The 26021-nt window shown below is 39.4% G+C and overlaps 1 protein-coding gene across 3 annotated transcripts; it reads right to left on the minus strand.

Moving 5' to 3' along the window:
* Positions 1 to 1562: 1562 nt before the first annotated feature.
* Positions 1563 to 24785, minus strand: LOC123314237 (receptor-type tyrosine-protein phosphatase N2). 3 transcript variants are annotated; one of them, XM_044899389.1, is made up of 18 exons: positions 24629 to 24785; positions 22998 to 23091; positions 19951 to 20001; positions 19589 to 19646; positions 19154 to 19285; positions 18560 to 18798; positions 14152 to 14497; positions 11721 to 12154; positions 11140 to 11274; positions 8291 to 8450; positions 8141 to 8227; positions 7250 to 7329; positions 6941 to 7008; positions 5840 to 6203; positions 4616 to 5023; positions 4084 to 4350; positions 3804 to 3979; positions 1563 to 3060 (listed from the first exon to the last, which is right to left on the minus strand). In XM_044899389.1, the coding sequence occupies exons 2-18, from the start codon at positions 23086 to 23088 to the stop codon at positions 3013 to 3015; spliced, it is 3144 nt and encodes a 1047-aa protein (XP_044755324.1). In that variant the 5' UTR covers positions 23089 to 23091; positions 24629 to 24785; the 3' UTR covers positions 1563 to 3012. The 3 variants fall into 3 exon arrangements, with proteins under 3 accessions (XP_044755324.1, XP_044755326.1, XP_044755325.1); XM_044899391.1 differs by lacking the exon at positions 11140 to 11274 and having other exon boundaries at positions 8291 to 8387; XM_044899390.1 differs by lacking the exon at positions 11140 to 11274.
* Between the last annotated feature and the right edge of the window lie 1236 nt (positions 24786 to 26021).

Below are 26021 nucleotides of genomic sequence, written 5' to 3' on the forward strand. Positions count from 1 at the left end.
TTCCACTAATAATAAAATCGTTATCACCTTTCAATGTTGATTTGGATCTATCCAAATCAGATGCCTAACGGGTCATTGTACTTGGTTATCGCTAGGCACATAAACTTTAGAACGTAGTAATATTCTAAGAAATTGACCGCCTTTACTTTTCATCGAATATTAGAATTTTTTGACTATCTACACTGACAATCTTACGATGTATCGAATAGTCCAAGAGGCAGAGCCAAAAAAAGTCTCTGAATTTATTAAGCCAGGTTTTTTCTCAGGTGATTACAATCATAATATACAACAAAATGCTGCGGTCAGTCAAGTGGATGTTAGAACATATGCCTCAGGTGCGACATAATATAATCAATTTCTTAAGGCTGGAACTTTATAAACTTTTGTGTTTTAGTATATAAATCAAAATTATGATAGTCAGTCAACGTCCAATCGGGACACAGCTGGTCAGTCAGCTTTAATGTGCGTAGATAGAAGTGGGACTGGAAATCATCAAAGGATGATTAATGTCAGAAGAACGCATCAAAGATTGGGAGATTCTCTTTGCAATGCTCTTCCTGGACTGCATGCTTTGACTGGATGTTATTTCAACCCAGTTGGAATTTGAGGGTGAGCATTCCGCCAAATATTTGTAATGAAGCTCTTAAAGAACTGCTGCATCAATTATGATTGGCATGGTAGCATACTCGATCCATCTACATTCCTTATATTAATTTTAAAAGGATCGTTTGTGGTGCTAAGACATTTATACGTCTTCGAAAATGAAACGAATCTTGCCTCGTCAATTGATTTTATTTTTTTCAAGCCGTATGAATGTCAAACAAATTCTTGAACCTTATTAAGCATATTATTCTGGTTGCTTTCATCTGCAAGTCCAAGGTCAGCGAATGTTATTTTGAAAATCTTCGCTTTGCTTCATTATCTGCAGAGGCTTTTTTCCTTTTTTTGTGGAAAGCTGGGTTGAAATCACATCCAATCAAAGCATGCAGTCCAGGAAGAGCATTTCAAAGAGAATTTCCCAATCTTTGATGCATTCTACTGACATTAATCATCCTTTGATGATTTCCAGTCCCACTTCTATCTACGCACATTAAAGCTGACTTACCAGCTATGTCCCGATTGGACGTTGACTGACTATCATAATTTTGATTTATATACTAAAACACAAGAGTTTATAAAGTTTCAGCCTTAAGAAATTGATTTTATTATGTTTGACCGCGCACCTGAGGCACATGTTCTAACATCCAGTTGACTGACCACAGCATTTTGTTGTATATTATGATTGTAATCACCTGAGAAAAAACCAGGCTTAATAAAGTCAGAAACTTTTTTTGGCTCTGCCTCTCCGTCTAGAAGCTGGGCGATGGAAGCAGTTGTATTTGTCAGACCTACGTAGGTAGTCTTCTCAGGTAAGACCTGAGTACGGGACTACCGTGAATCGATGGAGTTTAGAGAGCCTTTTAACGAGGCACTTGAAGGTCTACAGGTCGAAATTCTCTGGGTACTTAGGAAGGATAGAAGGAGGTGGACCGGTGAAGGGTTCATTGAGAAATAGAAAAAAATGGCAACCATTGTGCTGTTTACATTCAAATACTTTACATTAAATACACTAATCTAGATAGATTCAGTACATTAATTTATCGATAAAATTACATTTTCCTTTAGTATAGTTCCTTTGACAAAATAGTTAATATATATTGGAAACATCTGTAATTATACCTCTTCTTCTCTTAAATCCATAAATATATTCATATTTCCATATATATGTAGGATCAGATGTGGACTGCCGCAGAAAGCACGCGTCGGAATTGAGAAGGACGCCGGTGCTTAATCGGGGCCAAACACCAATAAATTAATCGATCGACTCTCGCACGAAGAGAAAATTTTCAGTCTGAAATTTACGGTTTCGAAGTCTCCCGGTAGACCCTCAACTTAGAACAAGAATCGATCGCTGGTCGATTGCTCCAAATTGAGATCCTACCGTGACCAGTTCGACGACGCCGAATTTCCATCTTTCTGGGAGGCTGGATACCAGAGAAATGGCGATCTGCCCGCGTCCGGGCTAAACTCCCGTCTTTCTGGGAGGCTGGAAACCAGAGAGATGGGAGTTTAGACGAAACTTAAACGAGTTAAGGTGAACGTTGAAATGGAATGTTTGCATTTGAATCGCGGCGAGCCTAAGACCGACGGATTTTGTCTTGAAATTCTCGCCTGTTCATTATCTTCCCTCATTGTGTCGTTAATCCGGAAGTTTTTGATTAATACCCACTTATTATACAAGCCCTCGTGATTCGAGGGGAAAAACAACGAATACAGTGAAAGGAGAGGGGGATTAGTCGATGAAGAAATGTGATGATTTGAAGATCTTGCATCCAAGACAAGTTGCCAGAGCCTGAACTGTTCCAACGTGTCTTCAGCAAGTTCGAGACAGTGTCATGATTCGATGTGTCTTGAAAATCGGGTTTCAAAGGTCCCTAATCCAGAACTTCAATTGAACCAAGTCTTATATCCTAATTAAGGAAGGGGGTATTGGAAAACCTATCAACCAAACGACAGGAAAGTACCTCAGAATTCTCTCACAAAATGGCAGGAGAAGGTCGCGCAAGCTGTTATCGAACCTTCGGAATGTTCAAGACCCCCAATTGAAGAAAACCACTCGCGTACAATGTAAAATATGAAAACTTAAACACAACAATAATATACGATAATTCTATATATGTTCCAATAACACTTTGCATAAAATTTTGTTCAGGTATCTGAGTTCTCCTGAAACATTTACAATGATAAGATTCTGGGAAATCTGCGGGGAAAATTCTATGTAAATACACTTAGTCGATGAGTACAGTACAGCAAAGAAAATACGAAAAATCGCAAGAAACAACTTCAAGCCTTATAGGTGTTTAATATAAAGCGCGTATTCTCATCTGGCCGAGCCGTTCTCAGCTCGGGACATCTAAAACCATGTTTCCCTTTTTATCGCATTGACTTTGTTGTATTTATTGATCGCGGTGATTATTTCTCTTTGTCCGGTTGCGGTGCAGTTGGCTGCGGCGGTAGCACCTGGAAAAGAAAACAGAACATGTATTAAGAAAATAATACTCTGAGGATTTGATGTACTGTCCCTATGTTCAATACATAGAGTATTTTCGTAGAGTGGTTTTCAACGGTTGTGAACTGTACAGAGCAAGCGCAATTCCATTTTAGGGTAGCGAAAATCCATTTGCGCTTGCTCTGTACAGTTCTAAACCGTTGTGAATCACTCTACGAACAAGCCTATTGTAAATATCAAGAAGAATTGCAATGCTATGTGACCTTAAGACCTTATGTGCCCCCAACAGAGATCTTCTTCAAATAGACCTGGTTATTCTAATCTATTTCATTGAGATTTTTTAGACTCGGACACTCCCATATCATCTCAGTATCGATATTATGGGAGCTCAGTGCATTGATCGCAGTCTGAATGTCAGAATCTATCGATATGTCACATTTCTGATAGTTTCTTTCGAATGCAATGATTTCAAAACCATCCGAACCATTCAGTAGATTTGGGAGTGGGTTCCCTTTATATATATACCTTCGTAGTAAATGTTTTGTCTTCGCTTAATAATTCTGAGGCTCTGTAACATTCAATCGCATAAGGTGCTCTCAAATTTTTCTCTCACTTTAAGAACTATGTCGTCTGCCCATATAGAAGCCAAGCCCTGTAAGCCTGTGGACCAGATCATCCACTACTAGACCTCATAGAAGGGAATATAATACTCCCCCTTTCAAGATATGCCAAACTGGCTATCATCATTACTCACTTTTAAGATGGCGTGCACTTCCTCTGCTACGGCGGTCAATACAAACTCAAACTGCTGCTTAGATGCCACCATTTTCACTCTCTGATCTCTAAGGTGTTCTAAGGTAGCTGCTATATCTATCTCTTTGGCTCCTTTCGCCATTCTACTTAGTACCATGTCTATTAGACAATAGGTGCCTGAAAAATAAACGAGATTCAACGCACTATCCTAATCCTAATCAAGTCAAAAAATTCATTGGAACTAGAACAGAACCATGGGGAAGACCAAACGGTAAACTCACCTGTTCTACCTGCACCGTCACTACAGTGTACTACGATAGGGCAAGACCGGCCTCTGTACGACTTGTTAACTTTTCTCCTAAACTCGAGCAAGGCCTTCGTAGACGCAGGCACACCCGTCTCAGCCCAGGAGAGGAAGTGGAACTGAGTGACCGTCCTGGTCTCTCCCGTCCTCAGGTTCTTCAGGTAGAAGGAACGCACTAGGTAGTCGTCGCACCATATGTGCTCCGAGACGAGATGCACTTCGTAGATGTGGTACCTTTCCGACCCTGGAAATATTCCTTTGGATATCATTGTTACCAATGGAATTGTAGAATTTTAGGCACGACTACAATCAAATTCGGATTTAACTCGAACTATATAATCCTCCTTCAAAAATTTGAATGTTATCAACTAGAAATTCAAGGTTGAAGAGCACGGTTGTGAGGAAGAGTACCATAACAAGCTTCGTATACTTTGTTAAGGTCTTTCGCATGCAGTGATCCATTATGGATGCAGCTATCTACTTTATACTATTGACAGAATTGTATTCACCTTCTTCGGGCCAATATCTATGGCACATGGCCACCCCGGATTCGGTCAGTCTTGTCAGCATCACTATGACAACGGCCCCCTGCTCCCAGATCAACTGCCAAAAGTCGGCCGACGTGTGGGGCAACGGCCCCTGGGTGGCGATGTAGGCTGGATTCCTGGGGTCGTGATCCGTTATACTGGACGCGTTTATGTAGTCGGATCCGTTAGCGTTCGACAGCTCGTTCAGGATCACCCTCGAGTGGTCGTATGGTACGATGTCCGGGTATCTGTTCTTGCCCGCGTTCTCCTTCCTCAGGGCAACGGTCGTGGCGCATGGTTCGGCCACGTAGGCGCACAGCGCCACCCATTCCTGCTCCAGACGGTCCTTGTTCTTTAAATGGTCTTCCATGTAGTTCAGCACTATGTGACCTGAAAAAGAATGAAAGAATTTAGGGAGTTTCTGCTTTGAGGGCCTCTAGGGTTAAAGTTCAGTGGTCTACATCGAATTAGCTGCTTGAGCATGAAGACACCTCTGTGATATCCGCAGGGAATGGTGGCCAGATTGTAGTCTCTATCGCCCTAGGAAAGGAGTACTCCATAGTGAGGCAGAGCTGTATGCTGTTCTTACTGCACGTTGAAGGAAATTCGTAAAAAGTACTCCAGCTAACCAGGGACTTGCCCAGCTTTTGATGGTCCTGAACCGACTCTTCTTATCTGGTCAAGATCATCTTTGTGAGATGTCTCGATAAGAAATTCTCTCCCAAAAGGGGTAATCTCAGACAGTCGAAGCTTCTCATCGGCAGAACGTCTTCTAAACCTGAGATAGAAAAATCCTGGCTCAGTACAAATGTTCTAGCTAACCACCTATTTGATGAATGGTCCAATGGGGTTGTTCGTTGCTTCAGGTGCGCAGATCAACCTTCTGAACGTATTATGTGGTAACCCTTCTGAATTAAGAACAAAACACCCATGTAGCCTCACACACAGTATGCCTAAAATGAGGGATGCCCCTTTCTTCTGACTCTTGGTCTGAATCACTCCAAATTCATGAAGAGGGACAATGGACCTCCGTTCAGCTTGAAAATGGTGGTGCACTAGAAGAAGTAGACGAAGGAGAAGAGGATCGAAACTATTTTAAAACATCCGCGCCTGAATCACTTGAATCATCTGTCACTTGTCATTCTACCGTCTTCCTTGAGGTTGAAACAGGAGGTACCTCTCCTCTACCCAGCTAGGATGACATACCTGTCGAAATATCCATGTTGTGCAACGCTGGCTCTTCGCTCCAGGACGATGTGCTGGATCTGCTAGATGGACTCTGCTCTGATTCCTTGGACAGGCTCGTTATCCTCCCGTGTACGCTCTCGCCAGAAGGCTGCCCCTTGGCCGACATCCTGGCCCTGCACAGATCCTGGTAATCCTTGCTCGCTTCCGTGTCCGGTTTGCTCAGACCCTGCAGTTTCTCCTTCGACTTGATATGCTTACGGATGATGATCAGCAGGGCCGCAGCAACGATCATGGCGCCTAGCACCCCGCAAACCATGAAGATGACGATGTAGAACTCGTTGTCGTTGATCATGGGCGCGGCCAGCACGGCTTGCATCTTTTCCTGGAAAAAAAAAGGTGACTGAAGGTATCTTTTATGCTTCACTAAGTCTGTTTTCCTTAGCGAAGCGAATGATTCATCTGGTCCCCTAAAAGCTGTCCTAAAATTAACATAATTAACGCGGTCAAGTACTGCCAACCCAAAAAAAAATTTGAAGTTGACAGTTTGAGGTTACCTACAGAGCATAGAGAAGATACAACGATTATAACGTGTCTCTTTGTTGAACAATACCTACTTTGCGAAATCAATGAAGACAATAAATATTTAAAAGCTCGTTCTGCACTACTTTCAACTAAATTGCATGCGTATATACTATTGAATTTTTCGAATGATAATTATTATTGATGATGAAATTTACCAAAAAATTGGTTCGATCATCATATTTTCCGGAGATAGTAATAATGGGCTATTTTCATCTATCGGGATATTTGTCCAGTGAAGCATCGAAAATTGACAAAGGTGTTTTAATTTTGAGAAAATACCCAAAGATTTTCATTGAAAAAAGGCGAAAGCCTACCAATTTCGACAAACCAAACAAATTTTGCATCTACTTTTTGTACCTACTTCACTTTCGACCCAGATTGTCGGAGATTTTGATTTGTGCTTAATGAATGGTAAGACGTGGAAACGCATACGGTTTTTCCTAATCGGTATCTGAAAAATTCAACAGAATTTCCGGTTTAACGTTCGGAACTAGACAGATTCGTAGGTTAGATGTGCAATTTGGGATTGGGACTCACCTTATCCTTTATCCCTGCGTCGATGATGGTCAAACCTTTTTCTGTACTCATGATATCCTTCAGTGCACCTGGAAATTCAAACGCATATGTGGAATCAGTAGAATCTTCGTCAATTGTGTGATTGGATATGATTTGTATTAGGATTCAGAAATAACTTATTATGGTGAACTGAAAATCATTGCTAGGAACTGTATTTATTTAACCTTCATGGTGAAATTAATTCATTTCGTTTGTCTTTGAAAGATAATTTTAGATTATAATATGAGTTAAAAACGAAAAATGTATTGAGGGAATAAGAAAATCACTTACGAATTCTGTGGGCCACCTCAGACGCGTTCAGTCCTTTACTGTTGGGCAATACTTTGAATGTGACCACATTTTTGATGACACTGGAAATAGAGAAATATTCGATAATGGTACAATGTCAATGGAAATAGCCCTGAATGTCAAGGAGTGATCTTGCGGTATGCGCTCACGGAAAATCACACTTCATAGTGAGATTGAGGTAGGAAATGATTTCAGCAACCGGAAGTAGGTTTAATCGTCGAGGTCCTATCGGTTTCTATTCTTACGTTATCAGCTTAAAAAATTTCTTACTCTCAGAGAGAGTGACTCTCCAGGAAAAAATCTTTGGGTTTGGCTCCATTACCTCTGAGCTGTATATGCAAGGATTATTTGAAGGTGAGGTTTTTTTCAACAGAAGGTAGAACTGGACAAAATTAAGCGTTTCACCAAAAATCACTTATACAAAACTTTCAAAATCACAAAGTTGAAAAAAATATTGAAAATGATTACTGAAATAGATCCTAATACGACCCTAGAAAAATGAAATTTTGTCGAACTTCTAGGGGTATATCTTAGCCATCAATTTTTGGTTGAACGACTTATTTTGATGAGTTCTACCGTGTGTCAAAAAAAAACCTCACCTTTGAAAACACCCTGTACTTATGAACTGCTCGTCAAGTGTTCGTTGATGTTTTCCGAAAACGCATATTTTGCTCCGTATTCCTTTCAACCAAATAAAGTTGAAAAAAAATATCTTCTGGCTCATCTTGAAGGGAGTTTTTGTACATGAGCGTCAGAAATGCACATTTTATTGATTTTATCCCCAAACAATTGAAAATAGTTTTTTTTTTCTATTATTTTTTATACATTTTCTTGTTTTTTCCTATTCAACTTCTCATTTTGATTGATACTCACTGGCCATTCTCGAAGCTGGACGGCTCCAGGTGCAGCATGAAGGCGATCTTCCTTATCACCTCCTCCCCCTGACCCCACGTGTCGAAGCTGAAACAATTTCGACACAATCACACACCGATAATCGCTTCCGACTCTTTCGTTCAACCTTACTTTTTGTTGAAACCGACGAAAACGTAATCGGCGTTTGACTCCTCCATGTCGAACTGGTCGCCCTTGTAGGGGTTCGGGTGCGGCGCCCCTCTCGGTCCTTTTTTCATCATGGAAGGCATGTACATATGTTCGTCATTAATGAAACCTTTGCGCTTGAGATCTGCAAAGTTAAAAGGGAGCCCTGAAACGTATGACGCACCTTTGGATGTCGACATGTGAACACCGAGATGATGAAAAGACACTGAAAAAACGTCATCGCTGATGACCTGACAGAAGTACCCATCTTGTGGGGCTCATGCTGGGGTATGTGAAAATGGTTAGATCGAGAAGGCTGAGAGAGAGAGGTGTGTAGAGGTCGCTCCGGACAGTTTTGGGATGCGGGTTTGAGTCGAGAAGATGTGGCCGATCCTTTGTCTTTTGGTTTTTGTATCTCGGGTTTTTTGGATTCCGTTCAGTCGAAGTAGGACGAAGAGTTCGAACCTTGGAAGGATTCCGATGAAGCGTCAGTTGGAATGATTGACCATAAAAATTGAATCTCATATGATGAGGAATTGGTAATGATCTGATTTAGACCTCGAAAAGAGCATGGTGGACAAGGACCGAAGAGGTTCTTGTCTCTACGCAACCAGTTGCAGAAACTGCAAAAGGTTGGCCTGTGTTACGAGAACTATGCACACAGCTGTTACAGCAGCGCTTGTGGCATTACTTGATATGTCTCCCCTACATCTACATGTAAGGAAATGCAGCTTGCTGGTAGCAATAAGAATATCTCTTAACGTGAATCTCCTACCTGGAAACTGGGTTGGACATATGAGGATATTGAATCAACTAGACTCAAACCTCTTGGCAAAACCATCGGATGCCTCTAAAGCCCTGGGAAGTGAACCATATATTTTACAGATCGAGACACTGGCTGTTCAAATATGCGCTCAGGGGTGTCTTAAAATAAATCTCAAAGGAGCGCTCATCTATATCACCATGTACAGGGTGGGCAAATTTCGATGTTTTAGCACTACAGTTTTTAAACCAGAGGAGATACACAAAATCTGATACCCCATTCTCGTTCTCTTTTTCTGAGAAACTAACAATTGTAGTAGTCATTTTTGGCCACTTTCTTTTGTTTTCGAGTTATAAGCAAAAATTGGGAAAATGGCGATATTGAAATAAATTTATATCTCCGCTAATACTGAGGATAGAGCTCTGAAATTGAAACATTATACAGGCACTTTTTTACGTAGAATCCAGTGGCGTGCACGCCTTTTCAGAAGAATTTTTGATTACGAAGCTATTACCCAAAGTTATGTTTTTTTAAAAGGGAACAATAGTTTTCTGTGCAATTTTTTGAAAGCTTAATTTTTTCTGATTTCAAAAATATATAACATCATATGGTTTGTATCAATATAAATGATAGAAAATGATCAAAAACCTTTTTTATCAATATTTCTATGGTTTCAACTTTTGATGAGCACAGAAACATATAGCATCCTATGATTACCACTGTCTCCTTCTATAAGTCTTTTCATTATTATGAAAATTTATTAAATATATCTTGATTCAAATTTTGTGAAAATTGGTAAAAAGCATAGAAAGAATGACATTGCCGGAAGGAGACTGCTTTTGTTATAGGAAACTCTATTTTTCTGTGCTCGTCAAAGTTGAAACCATAGAAATATTGAGCAAAAAGGTTTTTGACCATTTTCTATTATTTATATTGACACAAACCATATGATGTTATATATTTTTGAAATCAGAAAAAATTAAGCTTTCAAAAAATTGCACAGAAAACTTGTGTTCATAATTAAAAATCCTGCTAAAAAGGCGAGCACGCCACTGGATTCTACTTAAAAAAGTGCCGGTATAATGTTTCAATTTCAAAGCTCTATCATCAGTATTAGCGGAGATATAAATTTATTTCGATATCGCCATTTTTCCAATTTTTGCTTATAACTCGAAAACAAAAGAAAGTGGCCAAAAATCACTACTACTATTGTAAGTTTCTCAGGAAAAGAGAACGGAATGGGGTATCAGATTTTGTCTTCTGGTTTAAAAACTGTAGTACTAAAACATCGAAATTTGCCCACCCTGTACAGCCAAGCCACGCTGAGGTCCCTGGAATCACACTGCCAGAGATTTCCGCTGACATGGCGTCATACCATGAAGTAACTGGACAGAGGCAATAGAGTGACTCTACTGTGGGTACCAGGCCATTTTTATGTTGAAGGAAATGAAAAAGCAGATAAACTTGCAATAAATGCATCAAGGTTAACACCTGCTGGACCTGAGCCTTTCTGTGGGCTTGGAAAATACCAATATCAGGCAGAGGTCCAGCAATGGAAGTTGAACAACAGAATAACCATCTGAAGGAACATTTCTGGAATTACTCAGTCAAAGAAATTTGTGATAATTTCACTGACCTATAGGAAGCTGCTGAAGCTGTCACGAGCTGAGCTTCGGGTGATGGTAGGACTACTGTCGGTACAAATATCATTTGTACCTTATGGGAAAGTCAGCAGATGAGATTTGTAGGCTCAGTTGATCAGAAGCCTAAACAGCTGAACACATGGTATGGTATGCCAGTGCCTAGAGCTGGCTGAAAACTCATCAAGCAGAAAGGATTAATAGGCCGTACTTCCGCAGTATCAATCTAGGAGAGCTTGAGAAGCCTTTCAAAAATCTCAAATCGACACTGTAAATCAGGAAATAAATATGGAAACCACATTTCTACGTGTTCTTTCGAGCCACATCGGAACCCATACAAGTTTCTTCGTCTACCTCGACTGATTGGTTGCGACAAGAGTTTGTTCTGAAAAGAAAGAGAGAGAGGGGGGGGACACGATAACAACATTTACCTTCGTGAGGGTGTTGGGGAAACTTCGGTCCAGGTTTTTTAACGTCGAGCCTTTCGGGTCTTTTAAAGCCAAAGTTACTATTTTTTTCTAGCAGCTTTTCCAGGTCTCCGCTCAGAGATTCCTTTGATGATTTGCCTGGTCCAAAAATCATACACACGATCAGTATCTTAGTTCGTTTGCGTTATGACATCCAATAAGTGTTAGCATACAATCTTTTTAGGGAGGGAATGAGATGTAATTAGTTATCTGATGATATGATGGGGAGATTATAGTTGTGAGTAGTGTTGTATCATCATCGAATTCTGTATATGAGAATCATTCAGTTCAGAGATGATATGAGTGAAAGTTTATTGGTAGAATGATCTGCTTCAACTATCTTTCTATATGAAATCGTTAATTCTTTTAAATTGAAAGCATTTCTAATACTGGTTTGAACTTCATCCCAAACGTTCGATTGGTTTGAAAGTTTCGACGGTCCAATTAACAAGCCATTCGACCATAAACGTCCAAATCGTGTATTTCGCTGCGAGATTGCTTCCGAAGTTCTCGGAAATGAATCGGAGATGGATGGATAGACTTACCGTTCATCGTATCCGAGGGATAAACGAATCCACCCTCCGTATAGACGCCGGTACGCTGGCTGGAAGAGGGATGCTGCTTCCTGACGTCCGTCCAGCGTTCGTTTCCGTGCTTGCTCTGCTCCCTGAACACGCCGCCGTAGCCGCCCTCCTCGTCCTCCTCGTTCCTCCTCGACGGCAGCTGGACTTTCTTGAGCTCCCTGAAGATTTCGTTCGGCCCGGACCTCCAGATCTCGTCGTCCGCATCCTGCGACTCGCGACGGTTGATGAATTCCAGGGAATCCCTGGACTCCCAACCCTCCCTGAACTTGTCGGGGGTGTTGTACGTCATGGAGAAGCGTTCGGGCGTCAGTTCGTTCTCTTTCGCCAGCTGCTCTTCGAGGTCCGCTATGCGGTAGTCGTGTCTGGCGAAGGTGTGGTCGAAGTCTTCCAGAAGTCTGAAAATAGAAGACGTTCATCATCGGACTCCAAAAACTTTTTTCCGCTAGCTCGAAACGTGGCTTTTCTGAATGTCTTGAAACTCGAAATCCCTAGAAACGAGTCAGAATTTTGAGTTACAAGCCGGAATTCTGAGTGGCAAGTCGAAATTTTGAGATGAGAGTCAGAATTTTGAGTTGCAAGTCGGAATTCTGAGATTCGGGTCAGAATTTTGGGTTGTGAGTCAGAACTATGAGATATAAAGCAGTATTCTGACCTGCAAGTTGGAATTTAAAGATGCAGGAAGAAATCTGAGTTGCAAGTCGGAGATACAAGTCGGAATTCTGAGTTTCAAGTCTAAATTCTGAGATACAAGGCAGAATTTTGACTTGCAAGTCGAAATTCAGTGATGCGAGTCGCAATTCTGAGATGCAAGACGGAATTCTCAGATATAAGTCAGAATTTTAAGTTACAAGCCGGAATTCTGAGTGGCAAGTCGGAATTCTGAGATTCGGGTCAGAATTTTGAGTTGTGAGTCAGAATTATGAGATATAAAGCAGAATTCTGACCTGCAAGTCGGAATTTGAAGATGCAGGAAGAAATCTGAGTTGCAAGTCGGAGATACAAGTCAGAATTCTGAGTTTCAAGTCTAAATTCTGAGATACAAGGCAGAATTTTGACTTGCAAGTCGAAATTCTGTGATGCGAGTCGCAATTCTGAGATGCAAGACGGAATTCTCAGATATAAGTCAGAATTTTAAGTTACAAGCCGGAATTCTGAGTGGCAAGTCGAAATTTTGAGATGCGAGTCAGAATTTTGAGTTGAAAGTCGGAATTCTGAGATTCGGGTCAGAATTTTGAGTTGTGAGTCAGAATTATGAGATATAAAGCAGAATTCTGACCTGCAAGTCGGAATTTGAAGATGCAGGAAGAAATCTGAGTTGCAAGTCGGAGATACAAGTCAGAATTCTGAGTTTCAAGTCTAAATTCTGAGATACAAGGCAGAATTTTGACTTGCAAGTCGAAATTCTGTGATGCGAGTCGGAACTCTGAGATGCAAGACGGAATTCTCAGATATAAGACAGAATTTTGAGTTGCAAGTCGGAATTCTGAGATTCGGGTCAGAATTTTGAGTTGTGAGTCAGAGTTATAAGATATAAAGCAGAATTCTAGCCTGCAAGTCGGAATATAGAGATGCAGGCAGAAATCTGAGTTGCAAGTCGGAGAAACAAGTCGGAATTCTGAGTTTCAAGTCTAAATTCTGACTTGCAAGTCGGAATTCTGTGATTCGAGTAGGAATTCTGAGTTGCAAGATGAAATTCTCAGATATAAGTCAGAATTTTGAGTTGCAAGTCGGAATTCTGAGATTCGGGTCAGAATTTTGAGTTTTGAGTCAGAGTTATGAGATATAAAGCAGAATGTTTGCCTGCAAGTGGGAGTATAGAGGTGCAGGCAGAAATCTGAGTTGCAACTCGAGGATACAAGGCAGAATTATGACTTAGAAGTCGGAATTCTGTGATACAAGTCGGAATTCTGAGATGCAAGCTTAGATGCTGCAATAGACGTGTTGTTTTCATCACAGATTTCTGACTTACATTACAACTCAGAATTCTTACTTGTATCTCAGAATTCCCACTTGCAACTCACAATTATGACTTTTATCTCACAATTTCGAATTGCAATTCAGAATTGTTATTTATTGTATCTCAGAATTCTGAGTTGGCATACGTTTGAAGAAGATATATTCGTGGACTTCAACGCTTTTCTGAAATTAATCTTCTCTATATTTTTTTTACTGACCAACATTCGAAAAATAATTTTTCTCGCCATACACGGGATTTTTTTTGTCATATGCTCTCGGGCCTGAAAAAATTGCTGGACAAAATGTTTTTGTCAGGTATCGTGGCGAAAGAATCTTTTTTGAGCACGGAAACTTTGAATGAAAAGCTGGCAATGATGGGAAAATGAAATATCGGAAAAAAATTGTTTTTCCAACAAGCAAATGAGTGTCTATTTACCTCTCAAGCTGCTCGTAACTGTCCGGCGACAAGATCCTCCTTAGATCGGACGGCGACAAGTAGTTCTCGTTGAGGTACTTGATCAACGGATAAATATCCATCATGTCCTGAAAGGACAACAGGCGCGGACCCTCCTGTTGTACGTCCGAACCCATCCCTTCCCGAAAATTGTCGTCCGCCACTATCTTCTCCTGGAACGTCGGAGCTTGCAGGAATTCCAGAGGGTCGTTGTCGAAGTCCCTCGTACTCTTGATGGTGATCACGGGAGGCGAACGTCTGTGCATTTGGGGTATCCAAGCGCGCTTCATGACCTGGTAGTCCGCGTATGGATCGGGCATGTCGAGTACTGAAAAGAAAGGTCGAGAAAATGGAGAATTCTATTCGACTAAGGAATCCTAGGAAGAAGGAAGGTATATCTGCGTAATGATGGAGAAAGTACGCCTATGAAGAAACAGTCTGAGAGGAAGAGGATATTGAGGGCCCACGTTACAACTTGGCACAGCATTTGGGAATCTGCAATCAGGTGGATTTTTAGTTCTTTACCCTACTCATTTGATACTGAGAAACACGCCAATGGTACTGATAAATCCATGATGTCCTTAGGAGCCTTGACTGTTATCTCGTGAGGCATTCATGCTGACAGTTACCCGTCAGTAGTTCCACCATTACTATAATCTGAGCTGCCTGATGCAGGCTTGTCTAAGCACCACAAAACTTGTCTTTTGCCTATCCAAGTATAGGAGTGTTTTTCCAGAGGGATATTTTTTTGGACATCTGGTATATTGGTCTTTCCCAAGCCAACAAAAGGGTTTTGCTTCGGCAGATTTTATCCTTGATTTCTTTTTCATCTCTTTCAAAATGAGAATCACCTAGCACCAAAAGAAGAAAGCCACCTTACTGCCTATAGCCAATTGCTTTATGGTAGGTATAGTGGCATTTCTACGCCAGCAGAGAATTTTGGTAGTGTGAATCCAAGACCCTCAGCTTGGCTTCAGTGGTGCTGAAGACGTCCCTTTTGAGACCATCTTGAGCACAAGTACAGATAGAAGTATCATGTCTAAAGACATCTTTGATTTTGGTCCAAATAATCCATTGTTTGCACCTTGAAGTTCATCCTATTTTCAAGGGGCGTTTTGAGAGGAATAATAGTTGGCATTCAACCAAGAGACAGGTAGATCTGGGTGTAATCATGCGATATAAAGGACATGAAAGCTTACGAGGAAACTATGAGGGTCTACATTACAACTTGGCATAGCATTTGGGACCTGCAATCAGGTGGATTTTTAGTTCTTTACCCTACTCATTTTATAGTGAGAAAAACGCCAATGGTACTGATAAATCCATGATGTCCTTAGGAGCCTGACAGTTACCCGTCAGTAGTTCCACCCATAGATTAAATAGATGGATCATAAGCTATTTTCTCAGACTGTTCATTTTTCAAATTATTCCCACTCCCTGTAACCACCAATGAAATGAATTTTCGCTTGTATTCCCCTCCAGATCGCTTCTAAAATTTCTAAGACGGCGTGTGTATTTGTAATTGTCAAAATATTATTTCAATCATTCACGTCGTAATATTTTGGAAAATAAGCAGCGATGTGCCGTAAAAGCGTGTGTTTGAAATAGAAGTGCAATTTATACACGAAAGAGGAAAGTGATTTATTTATTCTGGTAAGTTTTTGATCTTTTATTCTTGTTTGAGTTCACGACTTTATGAAATCAGGGGAAGGAGTTAGGGGACGCCAGGGTCGAATTATGTTTGAATCCCATCTAATGATAGGATTGAAATGTTGAGTTTATACAATCAAATAATTGATTTCAATTTTAGATTTCCCAGAAATGAAACCAGACGACGGCAGTGGAGAGTTGCACTGGGTCTTGAAAAAAATTTACACTTCTCTTGTAATTTATACTCCAGACTTTAGTATAATGAGAGTAATCGACTTTTACCGTAAATTTGAAAAAAGATGCCATCCCGAGTGAGGTAAGATAGGTAGTTTACCACTTTTTTAACTCGCTTTATTGTCTGATTATCACTTTGTTTGGAATTTTGCAAGTGATTTCTGACTACTTCTAGTTTTGTGGTGAACTTGAAATTTATAGTAGATTCTCTTTTTCTTATTATATCATGCTTTTTTGTATGAACATTCTTCCTGGTTTCGAGATGAACAGTAATACGAGATTTTAATTGCTTCAATAATGTTGTAATTATAGCCAATACTGTGCCAAACCTGTTATCAATACTGGAGTTTTTGAGGAAAATGGAAGGAAAATGGGAACAATATCAAGAAACACGAATGCCAGTTCAGGATTTGCAGAAATGAAAGCTTCTTGTAGTTCATGGATAAAACAAGTTAGATACATACCTACCCAGGGAGGTATACAAAATTCCTTATAAACTGCTATGGCAAATAAAACTGGTCTTAGGAATGAAAATCCATAAAAATGAGCAGAGGTCATGTTTGGAACTTTTTTTGAAAATCAAAAAAGTTTCCTTTATTTCTAAAATGTATTTCAATGAAAAAATTATGCTACTACTGTAATTATGATTACAATAATGACCATTCAATTAGAGTTCGGATATTCCCATTATTTTTATGAGTTGTTAAATGAAAATGTCTGTTATCAGGATACCTCATATTTCGAAGTAAAACTTCAGTTGAAAAATTACAGGAGACAAGCGGAGAACAGAAATTAAAAAACAGCTAGTTGACGTCAGAAAACCGATTTAAGATTACGAGTGAGTCGTCAGTACTTGAAAAAAGTTCCTGCCCTACAAGCAGTTCTCAATTCATTGGAAAGAAAAATTCAAGATGAAAGCTTGGAAAGCCGAGGCAAATACCTAATGAAAAATTTCTTCGAAGACAGCTGCATGCATAAAATACATAAATATGGCAATGGCCTCGAACAGTTAAAAATTATTGAGTTAAAGCTCACAGTTTCGTAAAATAACTCTTTATTATTATGCACTTCAACACCAAAAAGCACTTTTGAGGTGTTATAAAAATTTGAAGGGGGAAGCAGGTTGATGAACTAGATATTTAAGTTGCTGAAAAACACTGCTCTTTAGTTTATATACAATATAACTTAATTCAATTTAAAACTGCCCATAAAAAAAAATATTGATGCTTCATCTAGAATTGAGGGATTCTTTTATGAGTTACTGTATACAATAAGCAATCATTTCCTATTTCACCAATGATTGGTTCATGTTTGCAGTATTACATTACTGTTTCATTCCGCAAAATCTGTACGGAAGACTTGAGGATTTCTCCAATGAACAAACTCTTTCAGATTCTCATTATACAAATTCCATAAACTTCAGCTGCTTCCACTTCTATTGATTTGAGAATTAACCCTTCTGAAGGTAATTTTTTTCATGAAAGTAATTTTTTATTTTCAGTTTATACTAAGTGAATAAATTTTCAAATAATCTGTATGTAGGTTAGGTTAGGTTAGGTAATTTTTGATTTTCAGTTTATACTTAGTGAATAAAATTTCAAATAATCTGTATGTAAGTTAGGGTCATATTGGCTATTTGTGTATGGTAACGTTGTATTCAAAATAAATTCTTTTTTACATCAGGTGTTTTGGTATTATTAGTTCTACATCCCTTTGATTAGTTGTCATAAGAAAAATACTCGAAATCTTTGCATTGAAACATATTTCCATTCGATATAAAATTATTGCCGACTACCTGAAATATTCACAGTGTGACTAGTTCTGAATCCGCCTCTGTCCAGTTCCCCCACCCAAGATATCCAAATTCATATTTATGGCAGTATATTGTGAACGCGTTTTTGTATTGATGCTCTATCTCCTGTTTTATTCATCTATGGTTCCACCATTACTATAATCTGAGCTGGCTTATGCAGGCTTGTCTTTTGCCTATGCAAGTCTAGGAGTGTTTCTCCAGAGAGTTATTCTTTTGGACATCTGGTATATTGGTCTTTCTCAAGTCAACAAAAGGGTTTTTCTTCGGCAGATTTCATCCTTGATTTCTTTTTCATCTCCTTCAATAACACAATTACTTAGCACCAATAGAAGAGTCACCTTACTGCCTATAGCCAATTGCTTTATGGTATGGTGGGGTTTCCATGCCAGCAGAGAATTCTAGCAGTGTGAATCTAAGACTCTCAGCGTATCTTTGCTTCAGTGGTGCTGAAGAAGTGTCTTTTTAAAGTCCTTTTTGAGACCCTCTTGAGCACAAGTACAGAAAATGTATATCTCTTCCTGGTAGAAGTATCATGTCTAAAGACATCTTTGATTTGGTCCACATAATCCAGTGATTGCACCTCCCATTTTCAAGTGGCGTTTTGAGAGGAAATATGGTTGGCATTGCATCCAAAGGTTCAACCAAAAGACCTAGGTGTAATTATGACATGAAAAGGTGAATGGATCAACTTACTGTCGACCGGATTGGATCCCAAGATCTTGTTCCTCAGAGCCTCCCTTCCAGATAAGTCAACGTCCGGTGGATAGTAAACTTCGTCCGCGTACTTCCCATGGCTCTTCTCGACACTAGGCGTGTATTTTATGATGGCGACCTCCCTCGGATCCATGGGATCTTGTAGGTCCATAGCTTTGAGGGCCCCTTCCAGATCCTGATCGGAAAGATGGGAACAGACGTCCTCCTCGAACGGCGTGCTGCAAAGCGAACATATTTGAAGTAAAAGTAAAAGTGGACAGATTGACATTAGGCGTAGACATGCGATCTCATGATTTTTCTGCATCGATAGAATCGCGAATGCGGAACGCAGCCCATTTCGAAGAAGCAGATTTCTAGGAAAGAAGCTATGTTTGATGAGGTGTAATGAGTAGTCGTTGCATCTGGTAGATTTGAAAGGTTGAAGGAGAAGTAGAAGACCTTCAAGCAGGACACCTTATCATTTTTTCTCGAATTCCATGAACACGCAAGTTTTGACATCGAAACCTCGTGAAAACCGTGACCCTTTCCCTTATCCCTTGAATCGATAAAATCAATCTAATTCGCTCCACTTACTCGTGCTTCATAGCGTAGAGCATGGCCTGTAATCGACATTGCGTGTATCCGTGGCTCCATCTGTAACCAAGGGCGAAGAGACGCTGTAACTCCCTCTTCAGTTCGTGGAGCTCGTCTCTTTTGAGGTCGAATCTGCAACGGACAAGGTTATTTTGAACGAGGTTCGCATTATATGGGTTATCGGTTTGTCATTCGTATGATTTTAATTGGAAATTACGACTGTAATGGGACACTCGGCTACTGAACCTTGCGTGTTGTCAGGGGAAATTTTGATGGGAAACTGACGTTTCTCGAAATGAAAATTTCTGTTGGAGATTCATTTCTACCATTAGTGAATGAGCTGGACTATGAATATCGTCTGTAAATTCGTGATAACTAAAAAGTCTTGACCAAATATTACAACCTGATGTCTAAATTTTCACTTCAAATATTCACCTGAATACATCTTCTTCGTTTACGTCTCCTGTTGGAGTGCATCGTCCGAAAGCGTAATCTGAAAACAAGGATTCAGTTTTTGTGATACCTATCGCAGAAAAAAAATTGTTAATCTATATTCCTTGTGTTAAAAATTGCTTCTTTCAGTCCTTTCTCAAAAAATTCTTACTTCTACTATCAAGAAGGTGTATTTGAGATTTCTATCTCACCGATTTTATAGGTTATAGGTCTATTGGCTTTATTGGTTTGAATGATTGTAAATGACAATCTCTGATTAAGTTACTGTGTAGCATAGTTAGATGCAACTAACTCTTTTAATCAACTCGATGAGGAAAGTCAATTATTTCAACCTCAATACTCACCATCGAAACACCATTCATCTTCCAGACAAAGTCTGTTGCTGAACAAACAACCTGCAACAAAAGTAAATTCGTCAAGTTGATCAGCCTGCGGTATCTCCTAATTGAGTTTTGGCTTTGTAGCCTTGTCGAGGCTCTGCGTTGTTGATTAGAGTAGTGAGAGATTGCAGATTGTTCCGATGCATTTCCGTTCACGGTTCGATAGGTATGTTCATTAATTAAATTGTCTGGCGCTGATGAATTCAGACGCTTATCGGAGAACACTGCTCTAATCTCGATCGAATTGTGGAAAATTGTTGTCTCCGAATCCGATAACAAGGAGAAAATGGAAAATTTCTTTTTTGAACATCGACCTCAATTTCGCACAAAGGTGATAATAAAACGCTTTGAAATTGACATGAGACAAACTTGATTGATGAGGACGATTTCATGGAGCAGTTATCAAAATTTGAATTCTCCCTCTCCTACATCTATCCTGGGTTATTAATCCGAATTAGCATTGGTGTAATCTAATTATGAATTGTTGATGTAACTCTGGTGCATACTAATTCAGCTGAAATCGATACATGTTTGCTTTGGTTGATTTGAATGAGTTCCAAGCTTGTATGTTGTTCTGGATTCTGGAATGAGCCTTGGTTCTAATTCGTATTTCCAATAGACTCATCAGAAGTTTGTAGATTTGCAGCAAACAGAAGGATTAGTTTTTCATTAGCAACTCTGCAGCCTCTCATGCTGGTTGTTTTGAAGGAGATAGCTATGTTAGTTATTCTGAAAAAATTTTCAATTTGTTGTTCCTAAAGAAGTGTGGTAACTCCCATGAAGTAGAAGAACATTTAACTCGCAGCTAGTTTTAGCTGTAGTTTTTTTTGAATTCCCTCACAGTAATCATTGATTGATATACCGATCAATATGGTTGTCCAATTCATCTTCATTCCATACATCCCAATAACGATGGAACAAGCCACTTGACCTTTTCGTTTCACCCCCATTCTCACCCACGCGAACCGAATTATCCCGTCTCTAGCACCTCAGCAGTTGTTACAACCCTTACGACGTCAATGACGTCAAGTGGGCGTCGGGCGTCAGCCCCATTGACGTCAGAGTTGTAGGCGATTCTGAATGGGGTCGGTGAATGTAGAGTACGTATTGGGTAAGATGTTTCCTGTCCCTACACGAACTTGATGTTCCCATCGCGGGCAATTAAAAAAATTTGGGATAATGGAACGTCAGGAGTAGATATATATCTCATATTTCATTGCGATACGCTGTGTTCAGTCCTTATTGTGGCTTTTTTATGCTTCAGATGTGAATTTCGGCGAAATAAGGTTTATTTTTAATGGTGTTTTGGGTTTCTTCTTCCTCGCATTGAATTTTGCGATCATTATGGGAAATAATCAAATAAAAATGAAATGTTTTCATCTGTGACCTTTCATCCAAACTTCTTTTTTAATGTTCTCGAATTTCCCGTTCGTAATGTAACCTCCATCAACGTGGAATACGAAATGAATTCAAAGTTCTTTCGGGAATCGCGGAAATAATAAGACTTCATACCCTGCAGCGTGTTTTCCATTGTCAAGATTAATGGAATATTCGTAACTTGGAAATGCTGCATTCTCGTGGATGTTTTTTTTTTCCGCAGGATAGTTCGTAACTGAATAAATAAAATTCCGGAAGAATTCTGAATGCCTTTTGCAGATGGAGAGAGGAACAATATTACACAATTACATAGAAATTGGTCCATGTCACGAGAAAGGAAAACATATTTCTGATGCAGAAATTTAAATTGTCACATTGTCCAATAGCAACGATGTTGTTGAAATCAATTAGTTTCCATTGAAAGCGTCAATTTCAACTTGCTCGTGTGAAATTGGAATAATCGTTGTGTATCAAACTGCCCGTTCGTTTTCCCGTTTTTCAATTATGACACAATCCATCATTCTTGCCCCGTTCGCAATTCCAGTGAATTATTGATACGATTGAATATGGAACGAGTGGAAATCGCCAAAGCTTGCCTTGGTATAGGAATTATCGATCTGGATGGAAAATTTCGATATGAAAGCCCGACCGGGCGTCAACAATCTTGGTCTAGTCCTTGAAGGACATCCTGGTAGGATACGTGTGAGTTGGACAATTGAACACTAAAGTTTTTGTGATGATAGTTTACTGTCTGAATTATATTATGAAAATTTCTAACGGCATGCAGACAAGAATTGAATTCTGAAAAAAGTACCACCCAGAGCAGGATTCGAACCTACGACTCGCTGATTACCGATCAGGTACTCTCCCAACTGAGCTACCAAGGCTGAGTGAGGATCCATCTGCGTGGTCTGGAAACCACTATCTTCAGAATTCTAAAGTTTTTCTATAGCAAAGTCGATAGTATTCAATGCACATCATAATTTTCAATTGGGAGAATTTTCGTCACATAAAAAAAATTATTTTTCTGTTGCTGCAATGAATTCTTCAGCAAGCAAAACGTGATCGTTTGAAGCGACAAAATGAACGCATGAAAGTTGTATTTTTCCATTTCCCATACAAACTTTCAACTCGACACTGATGATAAAGGATCGGAAAACTCAACATGATCCGCTATCTCAAGTTAACCACGAGGGAATGGATGTTTACTTGTAGTGAAAGGATCACAATGCAGTCCTAAGGGAAATCATGATATCCCTGGAAAACTCTATGTCCAAAGTCGGGGACACGTACGTTTCATCTCGTTATTTCCCGATTCAACTCGAAGAACTTTTTCTGGAGAGTAAGGACTAATACAATTTAGTGGAACATCGCACAGTAGTGGATAAGGTGACTGTGGGCCCTATAATCGCAGGGTCCATCTTCTTAGGAAGATCTGTGAGGTTTGGATGCCTATATGTGCGTGTGCAATTTTTTTTATTAAATTCTAGGTCACGCTATCTAATCTATTCAAATTTCGATCTTTACGAAGTAGAACAAATACACAACATGTATGTAAACTGTTATACTGAATTTCAATTAGGTTTATCGATAAATGGGCTGTAGGAATAGCTAAATAATTCTATTAAACTCACCAACATTTCCTTCGCTAGTTACACCTGGTGGCTTCAAGAATGCAGCAAGAAGGACCAGGACGATTCTTAAGGGTATGCCCGGCCACGGCATGGCCTGGAAATTTCAATGTTATTGTCATATTTTTTTCTACTGTATAATGAGTACTTATTCATCTAATCACTTACAGAGAGCGCTATGGAAAAGTCTTTATTTTAATAAAAAAGGTGATTAAATTTTCACGGCTTTATGAATGTCTCAAGCCATCTACAGTTGTGTCGTAGAGATCTCTTCCTTTTTAACAGATAAGTTTGTACTAGAGTTTTGGTAAATCTTAGGAAAGTTTTTTTTTTTTGTTTTGACTTGGAAAAACTCATTTAGCGATAATTTCGCACAATTTTTTCATATTAGGGACTATTTTAACGATGTAAAGTGAAATTGGAGAATAATTCAGAATTTAATGTCGTGAAAATTGTCACGTTGGAATTACGCTGTGATGAGTTGGCAAGACGTGAATATAGTCTTGGAAGTCCAATCGTTATAACTTCAAATATACCCAGTACAAGAAATATTGGACCATCCCTCGTATCGCCGAGTTTAATGGGATGAAACTCCACTCAAATAACTTAATTTAGCAAAAGTTCCATGCTTGCTATTTCCATTCAGCCGTGTGATTAACCTTTACACGTCTTACTGCTTGATAGAGTCCGCTTTTCATTCACTTTTCCTCTCTGGGTGATCAAAGATTACCCTCGATTCTAGTCAAATTGCTTCCTTTCATGCAAGTTTCGTGTTAATTATTCGTCTGGTTTCACAAGATTTCCTTTATACGACGTAAATTGGTTCGGTTATGTAATTGAATTTAACCCAAACAAGCAAACCATACACCACCGCGCCACACTAGCAATTGTACCTCTATATATACTTAGCCTAACACAAAATTCGAAATTCTATTACTTGAGCTAAACGCCTGTTATTTGTGTATCTAGGAGACAAATATGAATCTAAGGCACAATTTTGGAAACAACTGGAAAATTTTCACAATTGCATAATATTTGGTTACATTCTTTACTGTGAATACCTAAAGATCTTTTATAGCTTAAATCCCAGTTTGCCATTCAATGAGAATGACATAAAAAATTGTTTAATTGAAATAATCAAATTCAAGATCGACAACAATGAATGAATTGAAATAGATCGAACAAAAAAACTAAGAATGTAATGTAATGGCTGATCTCTGCGGAGTTTTCAGTCATTAATTAATATTTTTGGGCGGATAAATAAGAACCACAAAAGGGAGCTTTCTGAGGATACTGAAAAAATGATGTTTATCTGCAGAGAGATCGACCTATTGTTTCACAGTTTCAAGGACACTTACTTCTTTCTTAACGTCTTAATAGTAACATATTGTTCCTTATTTCCTTCAAAGGCATTCAGCATATCATTAAGGAAAATGTGAATAGTTTCTACTCCTATCTGCAAAATTATGATTTTCTATTTCTTCTATTTAAAGGCGAACTGAACGAAGATCCGCAGCTGTCCCTTCAGCAGGTGACGATTGAACCAAACAGGTGGGTGCCCATTGATCCAAGACCGCCGACATGAATCCGAAACAACATATCTGCCGTATAGATGCAAGGAGCGTTAAACTCACCTGAAAATGGACTGAGGCCAGTCACAGCATCTCTGGCGTGAAAACTCGACACTCGAAAAGAGGTAATTACTGGGAAATGTCTCTGGAAAAACCGACTGAACGTGAACGGGCCCAGCCGCCTATGATTTTCCGCTCTCTTCTTGAGGAAAAGAGCCGTTACGCGCAGGCTTGTTTCCTTTATGCGAAGGCGTGTGTGGGCTGGAAAATCGATTATTTCGGGGGACATGCTCTTCCTATTTATTCCGAGGGGTTTGTTCGTCCTCATTAGGACCGGAATTGCGAGCGAAAAGGAGGATAATTTCTGGATTTTGTGATAAAATCCGAAGCTGTCGGGAAGATTGAGAGTACCGGGGCGTAAAGGTCTCGAGGGTTCCGCTGACGTAGCGGATTGTATCGGTAAAACGTCAGGAACAGCGGAGTTTATAAAATGATCCCTTAGTACGTCTTAATAAGGGCGCATAATTAATTGAGAAAAATAGGTACTGGTATACCAAGGGAGGCATATATCCTAACCGGGGGTGGATATGTTGCCCGGCCATATACAGTTCTAAAGCACAGCCACTTAAAGTCTCTATAGACGGTTGTGATCAAGGGTGGTGGAAAATACTTTGTTTCAGTCTTAAAAATCCTAGGTATGTCTAGTAAAAAACTGTACCTTGGGCTTGAATCGAAATATAAAATTCGTCGTCAAGTAGGCTTTGGAATCTTGATATTCTGTGCTCAGCAATGACGGCTCGTCGGGTTATGCGGGATTGGCCAGGTCGACCCAAAAATAATCGGGAAATACAAAATAGTTATATTATGTAATATTTCTGTTCTTAAGAACTTATTAAAAATTATCAATTTCGATATTCAAATCTCGATTAATTCGCTCGTATTTCGATCAACGGTCGCCCCGAATTATTTGTTTTAGCCAGCCGGGCGAGCGCTTCAAGTTATGTTACATATATAACACCTACGACGCTCGAAGTTACCGCCAAGGGCACTAAGTTCAACTGTACCATACATCGTATTACGTCGCTTCTTAGCATAGTAGCGGGTGAGGAAAAATATTTTCAATTATCTCATTTCGTTCTGAAAGTTTAGACCAAAAAATTCCAAAGCCTATTTGATGACGAAGTTTTTTTGTTTGGTAGTTCATCAAATTACGTTTTTAAAGATATCAGTTGACTTTCGATAGGTACTACTTCAATGAGTTCCATCTGAACGAAAGATAAATTCCGGAAATTGATTTTCATATTCTGCCCTTCCTATTATTCGAATCCATTATTTCCTTGAGAATACAATAATATGGTTTTTTGTCTCCGCTATATTGCCTTCAGTACTGTAGTTTTGAATCACCCATGTTTAATTTTTCAACAACTGAAAATGATGTTATCACAATTTCAAGAGA

This window comes from Coccinella septempunctata, chromosome 5 (genome assembly GCF_907165205.1).
Source record: "Coccinella septempunctata chromosome 5, icCocSept1.1, whole genome shotgun sequence".
Classification (NCBI taxonomy): Eukaryota; Metazoa; Arthropoda; class Insecta; order Coleoptera; family Coccinellidae; genus Coccinella; species Coccinella septempunctata.